At 45.9% G+C, this 8749-nt stretch overlaps 1 protein-coding gene across 1 annotated transcript; it reads right to left on the bottom strand.

The window, feature by feature from the left end:
* Window positions 1-811: 811 nt before the first annotated feature.
* Window positions 812-2426, bottom strand: LOC142470109 (uncharacterized). Its single transcript, XM_075577081.1, has one exon. It carries the CDS (start codon window positions 2409-2411, stop codon window positions 873-875), a length of 1539 nt encoding a protein of 512 aa, XP_075433196.1. The 5' UTR covers window positions 2412-2426; the 3' UTR covers window positions 812-872.
* Between the last annotated feature and the right edge of the window lie 6323 nt (window positions 2427-8749).

Here is an 8749-nt window from a genome sequence, read left to right as displayed (position 1 = left end):
TCACGCTCTGTGCATATAAATACACTTTAACTGATGCACTCGTCCAAAGTGCTGCTTCGTGCATGCACGCAAGTGTGCTCGGGCCAGAGCTGTGCTTGGGGAGACAGTCACATTTGTTTTCCCGGCGCTATGGCGTGTCACATGACCAGGTTAGAGCCAATGAGAGCACGATAGTAACAACAGCCAATCAGATGGAGCTGAGGTTGTGACGTCACACCCCACATCAGTCTGACACGCCCCACTCCCGTCTGTGGCACACCACCTCCCCCCCCTCCGCTTGAGCACAGTGAGCAGGACAGCCAATGGCTCCTGCTCAGGCAGACGCTGACGTCAAGCCTCGTGAGCGTGACTGCGCGACTCCCCACCCTGGCTGCAGCCTCATTTTCTTCCTGACTGCAGTATAAGTATACTTGTAACTCAGGAGTTGAATTAGTATAGGCCTTGGTCTATCTTCTTCTTCCTGACTTTGATTTAGGACCCAGAGTGATGTACATTCTTTGAAATCCCCTCTCTGGATTGAGTCATAGAGCACAGCAAGGGGTCAATAGGCATGTGGGAGGGGAGGAAGGGGTGAGATTACCAGCTGGAGGATTCCTTGAAGCAGCATTTGAATGTCATGGAGCTTCCAGACCCTCTCCCCTCCTCTCTGACAGACCAACCTGAATTCTCACTCTGAGAGACCTGTCCCCTCCTCACTCTGCCAGACTCACCCCCAATTCTCTCTCTGATAAAGCTACACCCACACAGCTCTCTGCATCCAGCATATTGAAATAATATGACAAACAATAATGCAAAGTATAAAGGTGCCGCCCATTTTTATCATCCTGGTATTACTACTGGTACATTGCTCAACCCTACTCTGAACAAGCACATTAATTCTCACCTGTATGAATCCTGTGGTGTGTGAGGAGATTCCTCTTTTCTGAAAAGCTTTTCCCACACTCTGTACATGTGAATGGTTTCTCCCCTGTGTGAATCCTCTGGTGTCTGAGGAAGTTACTCTGATCAGAAAATGTGTTTCCACACTCTGTACATGTGTAAGGTTTCTCCCCTGTGTGAATCCTTTCATGTTGATGGAGCCTGCCCTTATGTGAAAAGCTTTTCCCACACTCTGTACATGTGAAAGGTCTCTCACCTGTGTGAATCCTCTCATGTTTGCAGAGGCTGTTTTTATGTGAAAAGTTTTTGCCACACTCTGTACATGTGAAATGTTTCTCACCTGTGTGAATCCTCTCGTGGTGGCGAAGGCTGTTCTTAAGTGAAAAGCTTTTTCCACACTCTGTACATGTGAAACTTTTCACCCCTGTGTGAACCCTCTTGTGTTGGCGGAGGTAGCTCTGAGTACTGAATTGTTTTCGACATTCTGTACATGTGAAAGGTTTCTCCTCTGTGTGAATCCTCTTGTGTTGGCAGAGGCTGCTCTTATGTGAAAAGATTTTCCCACATTTTGTACATGTGAAAGGTTTCTCCCCTGTGTGAACCCTCTCATGTATGAGGAGGCTGCTCTTGTGTGAAAAGCTTTTCCCACACTCCGTACATGTGAAAGGTTTCTCCCCTGTGTGAAACCGCTCATGTTCATGGAGGTGGCTCTGAGTACTAAATTGTTTCCCACACTCTGTACATGTGAAAGGTTTCTCCCTTTTGTGAATCCTCTCATGTCTGAGGTGGTTACTCTTACCAGAAAAAGTTTTTCCACACACTGTACATGTGAATGGTTTCTCCCCTGTGTGAATCCTCTCATGTATGAGGAGGCGGCTCTTATGTAAAAAACTTTTACCACACTCTTCACATGTGAAAGGTTTCTCCCCTGTGTGAATCCTTTTGTGTTGGTGGAGGTAGTTCTGAGTACTGAATTGTTTCCCACACTCTGAACATGTGAAAGGTTTCTCCCCTGTGTGAATCCTCTCGTGATCGTAAAGGTGGCTCCGAGTACTGAATTGTTTCCCACATTCTGTACATGTGAAAGGTTTCTCCCCTTTGTGAATAAACTTATGTCTGAGGAGGTTACTCTTAACAGAAAATGGTTTCCCACACTCTATACATGTGAAAGGATTCTCCCCTGTGTGAACCCTCTGGTATGAAAAGAGTTTCCCTCTCAGTGAAAAACTTTCCCCACAGTCTGTACAGGTAAAGGGTTGCTCGCTAATGCGGACAGAGGTGTGTGAGCAGGTCCCTATCTTGTGAGAAACTTTTCCCACGCTTTCAAAAATCTGAGCACCGCGGCATCTTCTTGAATCTCTCTCATATCTTTTGCTTGACCCATATTTAGAGTCAGTCTGTTCTGTGTGCTGTACAAGGCCTGTAAATTCAACATCATATGGCACTGGTTCCTTGCCCGTGTCCAACATGTGGCAGGAATCATTCATTTTTGGCACTTCTGGGCTGCGAGGAGTCAACCTGCTTCTGGCCATATCAGAGCTCCAGTTCTGCTCCTCATTCAGGCAGTTATCTAAGAGAAATAAACACAGATACACAATTGAAATTTCAACCTGTAAATCAAATAACTGAATGCAAATTACTAATAAAATATACTTTGCAGAATTGACTTTATTATTACAAATTTAACTAAATATTATCTTTACTCTTATACCATGGCTTTAAAATTGTGGCGTCTGGATAGAACAGAAAACTTCAAAAAATATATATATTTATTTATTCTAATTATTACCAAGTTGTTCTCAGCCAATTGGGCAGTATCACAAAATGTATTGTGTTAGGCAGATGTGGTCAACCTGGCAGTAGTTTAAAACGATCACCTCTAGAAGTTCCAGAACTACTTTCACAGGGTCCAGTCCTGTACCCAAATCAGACATGATTCAATTTAACGGGGTAGAAGATGAAAGGGGAATCCTGGAGAGAAAAGGGCTTTCAGATTCAGCTATATAATTATCTGGTTACATTTTCTAGGTTTACTGATACAGTAGATACGGAACTGAAATAAAGTTACCACATTATCTGCAGATTTTCTATTATATTGATCCTGATATGATTAAAGAAAAAGTTTTTTTTTTAATTGACCATATTTAATTCATTTGACCCATAATAATTTTTTATGAAAATTATTTTTATTTAGAATTGTTGGACCATTCCATCAGAACCAGATGAGCTAATTTATATAGGGGTCAATGGGAAGATTGTAATATTTGGACTAAAAAAAATCTATATGACTCAAATCTGACGCAGCGCTTTGCTGATGATACCATTTTAAATTTGGAGAGGCAACAAGGATACGTTAAATTATATATGATTATATATAATTGTAATGATAGAAATGTAGCTAACTTTTAATATGAGGGTAGAAAAATATGAAGTGTTCTTACTGAAATGTACATTTCCTTGAATTCTCTATGGTAGCCATAACAGGTGGGATATGGCTCCTCCTACTAGCCAAAGGGTTTGGCCAAAGAGTTAACTAAATTACCATTTTTCAAGAGATATATAGGTATTTCTCTGTGTATTTTTGTCACATTGGATGTTGCTCTGGACTTCTTTGTTTCTTGCCACGCCAAGTAGCACTCCTTTTGACATTTATAATACCTATGATATATATATATATATATATATATATATATATATATATATATATTGTGGTAATTTGGGGGGGTTTCTCAGAGCTTGCTGGGTATTTATGTGTTTATTATACACATAAATACTGGTCTCAGCTGTTTTGGAGGTCAGTGACTCCTCCCTCCCAGGGTTTAAGCTCGCCCCTCCCCACTTTCCAAGTAAGCAGGTTTTCTTTTCATGCAGCTGGTTGTGACAGGTTCAATGCCAGGACCAATCTTCCTCTAATTATAGAGGTAAATAAGAATTTTTATTAGTTGGTGTTAGGACCTGCGAATTGGTCATGCCTTGATGTGGCTCGCAGGCTTATACGCTTTGGCCAAAGGGTTAACTAAATTACCCCTTTTCAAAAGATATATAGGTATTTCACTGTGTATTTTTGTCACATTGGATGTTGCTCTTGACTTCTTTGTTTCTTGTCTTTTAATACTGGACTTATTCTTTGAATCGCCTAAAATACAGCATGTATCTCTAGGATGTTGAATGGAAACTTGGTCTCCGCTGGTGACTATTGACCTTGGACCAATATGTTTTGGCAGAAGGTCTCCTATCTTGTTAGACAGGCATAGGTGTTAAGCAGATTCCATGTGTGTGGAACCATGGCCCTTCCTTTCTGAAGGTTCTTTCCCTTTATCCACCAGCGAAGACTGGGTTGTGGATGCCAAAAGGGGAATTCTGTCTTGCGTGTTGGGAACTTGGTCCAGCTATATTGAATAAACCTGACCTGTAGCCATCTGAGATGGGAATCTGGACCATAGAACCATGTGTATGACTGAGTTTAGAAGCCTATGATGCGCATAAACTATAGTCAGGAGAACAATTGCACTACTCCAGCTAGGAGGACCTATATCCCACATGTTATGGCTGCTGTGACGGTCGGGGTAAATATGAAAGAAAAGTCAACACAGAGGCTGCAGTAATTCAACACAGCATAGCCATACTCTGCCTGGGCTGGTAACTGCAGCCCCAACCCCCTACCCCACCACAACCCCCTTTCCCCTCCCTCTCCACAGCCCAAATCCCTTCCCCCAACACAGCCCCAATCTCTTCCCCCACCACAGCCCCAATCCCCTCCCCCACTGCAGCCTCACTCCCCTATCCCCTCTCCCACTGGTTGTTTGCTTTTCTTATTCACTTTATTTTAAGTTGATTTGTTTTTCATTTGATTTGGGAGCTCTGTGTTAAAAAAAAAAAAAAAAGGGAGTTCTGAGGTGCAGCTACGTGTTAGGGAGAGAGGAATTAACAAGGGAGGAAAATAAAAAGAGAACTAAAGCTTTTAAAAGCTGTCTTTTTTTTACTCCCTTAGCAGTGAAAGGCAGTTAACTAGTTCTTAAATGGACAGCTCCTCTCTGCACCTCTCTCCCTCGGCACTACCTCCTCCTCTGACATAGAGGTGTAGCCATGTCCCCCTCTGCTCCGCGACCCCCCCCCCTCCTCGTTACCTCCACTGCCGGGAGTCAAGCGGCAGACCCGCCGGCACTTCTGGAGGGTGGGGGCCATGTAGGGAGCGCTTCGGTGCTCTGGAGGTTCCCGGCGGCTCCCGTGCAGGGTGCTGCCATCTTGCGCGAGTTCACGCATGTGCAGTGAGCTCCGGCGGCCCTGATGAGTTGCGCATGCGCAATGGTGGTCCGCAAAACCCTAGCCTACCAGGGAAGGCTCTTGAACAGGACTACAAGTCCCATAAGCCTCAGGAGCGCCCCACATGACGCCAGGGAGCCAATAGGGCTGGAGGAGCTCCCTGCTTGCAGGGTTTTGATACATTTGGCGCGTGCGGGACACAGGCAGTCAGGACCAGGAAGAGCTAAGGGAAGGAGGTGAGTGCAGGGGTCTGTGACCCACTGCATTAGGCCAGCAGCCCCCTAGGCTCCAGTTAGGTCCTGAGCCCCTTACAGCTTGTGGTGCTACAGGGACAGGCCCTAGGTTAGGAACCTTGCCCCTTTAGTATCAGTGTTAGTTAGGGACCCAGCGGACGCTGCGCTCCCCGATAAGAGGCTTGGGCTCAAGCCTACACCCCAAAGAGACAAGGACTATCTCCAGGGTGGGATCACCACTGACGGACCCTCGTGCAAGGAAGGGCAGGATATCGCAGACGGGATCACCACACGGCGGATCCTTTTTGAAGTTGCTTGCAGGCCCGAGTGCAGGAGCACTCGGCAGGTACCTACATAAGTGCACCAACAAATCACCATATATATTCACACAGTGGCAGCGCTGACCACGGGACAAAGGGGTTAGACTGTGGACACGTGTGTGGGTACGTGGTGGTGGGTGCAAGGTACACTCCTAGCGGAGTGAATGACATTTGGGAATACGGTACCTGGTGTGGAGTTACCCTCTAGGGGGAGTAGTATTACTGAGTATTACTGAGTATGATTGTTGCTGATACAGATGTAAAGTGTTATGATTATTCTGCATATAAAGTAAACTGGTTATATACATCTCAGTGTACACTGGCGACACACTTTATTCGAGCTTGGCTAGTCCCACGAATTCGGGTATACCCGGGTGTATTGAGGTTTGTGACTGTTTTCTGCCCGAGTGCATTGAGTTATTTTCCAAGCAGGGATTGAAGCATTTTATTCCCGCTGGCTGCAATACTGCACAGTACATATATATATACTGCATTACAATTCATGAATTTATGCCATCTGGTAGACACGCGAAGCATTGCAGCCTATTAAATCCTAATCATTATCATTTAACAGATCAGCCGCCCATCAGCCAGGCATGAACCCAGGCTGGGAAGGCAAATGCAACGGGGCTTGTCAGAGGTGAGGAGCGGCGCATTCCAGGTATCTGCCAGGTACATACCGGGTATTTGCTCGAATAAAGTGTGTCGGTGCAGTATGTACTTATTGTGTATGTGGGTCCTGTGTAGGCAACCTTCTACATTCCTAGAACCCAACACAGGTGGAGGCGCTGCAAACCAGATCGATCCAGAGGACTCACCCCAGGTTCCCAGCAAGCGGAGGCTCAGGCCTCTTGTGAACCTACAGGTATACGCACCACACCTGGTAACACATAGGTTCCCCCTCACATACACTATATCTGTGATTGGGGTAGAGGGAATACCCGTTACAGAGGCTTTTAATATCATGCCTAAGGAGAGGAGGGATAGCAGGGCATGAGGGGCTGCACCCAGGCCCAAAATCCAAGAGCACCAACCATAACCACAGCCCTCAGCCTGGTACATCCAGTGCCCTGGCCGCATCTCCCCCAGCTCCTGCTGGTAGCTTAACCCCTGCAGCCGCCGCATCATGGGAGCAGGTGGCAGCCGCAGGCATTAGCCCCATCAGCAACATAGCTGGGGCCACAACTAGCCTAAGCAGGAAGCATGGGGTGGCTAGTTTACCTGGCCAGGGCATTGAGACTTATGTGAGGGCTATGGCTGGTGTAGTGGGTGTCACGGTAACTTTATGACAAGCTATAATTTACACCAAAAATACCTGGGTTGAACTGAACACGGCTGAGATATGATAAAATATAGTTTATTCCTTGAAAAAGGTGAACACACAAGATATACAAATAACAAACAAAATATAGACACTTACTTAAGATGGAATGATGAAACAGCCAAATCTGGACTGGCAGTTCATACAGCAATCTTGAAAATCACAAAGACACAGAGTATAGGCTGAGCCTCATTTTTATACCATCTTAAACCCATCTCTTTAACCCTAGGCGCCGAGCTGGCTAACAAAATCTATTTGAAGTAGATTCTTCTTCCCCTGCAGGTGTGAACTAGGACACTTGCAAACCACTCAACTCCTTTGTTCCTGGCCCTAGTGTAAACAATCAGGGCGGTAAACCTTTGATCAGAGGGCTTACGCTAAACCATCCGGCTGCCCCTCCTGACCTACTGCACCGACACACTTTATTCGAGCAAATGCCCAGTATGTACCTGGCAGATACCTGGAATGCGCCGCTCCTCACCTCTGACAAGCCCCGTTGCATTTGCCTTCCCAGCCTGGGTTCATGCCTGGCTGACGGGCGGCTGATCTGTTAAATGATAATGATTAGGATTTAATAGGCTGCAATGCTTCGCGTGTCTACCAGATGGCATAAATTCATGAATTGTAATGCAGTATATATATATATACTGTGCAGTATTGCAGCCAGCGGAAATAAAATGCTTCAATCCCTGCTTGGAAAATACCTCAATGCACTCGGGCAGAAAACAGTCACAAACCTCAATACACCCGGGTATACCCGAATTCGTGGGACTAGCCGAGCTCGAATAAAGTGTGTCGCCAGTGTATTAGCATAGCAGATGGAGTCTGCGTCCTCATCTCAGATCCAAAATACTATACAAAGTTTAATATCTTCACATATTAATAAGTTCTGTTCTGGTGGGTTCAGTGGGTCGAAAATGGCCAGTTTTTTTATGCCTACAGTGACTCTACATAGTGGCCAAATTTCAACTCTCTGCGACCTCCAGAACCGGAGATACATAAATGCACTTTAAAACATTTTTAACATTCGTCCCTTTAAAAATGAATCTCTGCTTTTCACTCTTTCCCCATTGAAAACAACGGGCCCCGCCGCCATGGGATTCAATGCAGCAACTCTGCCGTTGCAGTCAATAGAGTTCCCCGCCATAGACTTTCAATGGGGAAACCGCCGCCATTGAAGTCTATGGGAAAAACCACAAATCTTTACATTCGCCCACACTCTGGTTGATCGGAGAGGGCTGGGAATGGCCATGCATTAAAGCCGGAACCTTGGCTACATGCCACCCAAATCCCACCCGTCATTCCAGAACTGGAGATATGGACTTACATTCTTCCCCATTTCACACTTAGCTGTTTTTACGCCACGCGGCTTTTCCCCATTGGAATCAATGGCCGGCGCCGCCATAGACAATGCATGGGCACACGCCGCCATTGGATTCAATGGGACCTCCGCTCCGCCATTAAAGTCAATGGCGCGACCCTCCTTCTCCACTCGACCCTTTACGGGGGTCTCTCATTCCTGGACCCAGTGGGGGTCGTGTGTGGGGGTCATGTGTGGGGGTCGTGTGTGGGGGTTCCTAGAGGCTAGGGGCAACAAGAATTTTATTCCCAGGTGCTCTAGAACCCAAGATTCTCACACCAATTGTCATTGAACTTGACCGAAGTGATTAAACTCTTTTCAAAGACATTGTATCCGCTTTTGCGGTCTGCGGTTTGGATGGCTGCCAACCTGT

Source organism: Ascaphus truei, chromosome 1 (genome assembly GCF_040206685.1).
Source record: "Ascaphus truei isolate aAscTru1 chromosome 1, aAscTru1.hap1, whole genome shotgun sequence".
In the NCBI taxonomy this organism is placed as follows: domain Eukaryota; kingdom Metazoa; phylum Chordata; class Amphibia; order Anura; family Ascaphidae; genus Ascaphus; species Ascaphus truei.
The sequence above is the reverse complement of the archived record's forward strand: the minus strand, read 5'-3'. Positions and strand labels throughout refer to the sequence as shown.

Bases quoted from the DNA above. Each gene is read 5' to 3' on its own strand.
- LOC142470109 (XM_075577081.1), bottom strand. From the start codon at position 2,411: ATGGCCAGAAGCAGGTTGACTCCTCGCAGCCCAGAAGTGCCAAAAATG.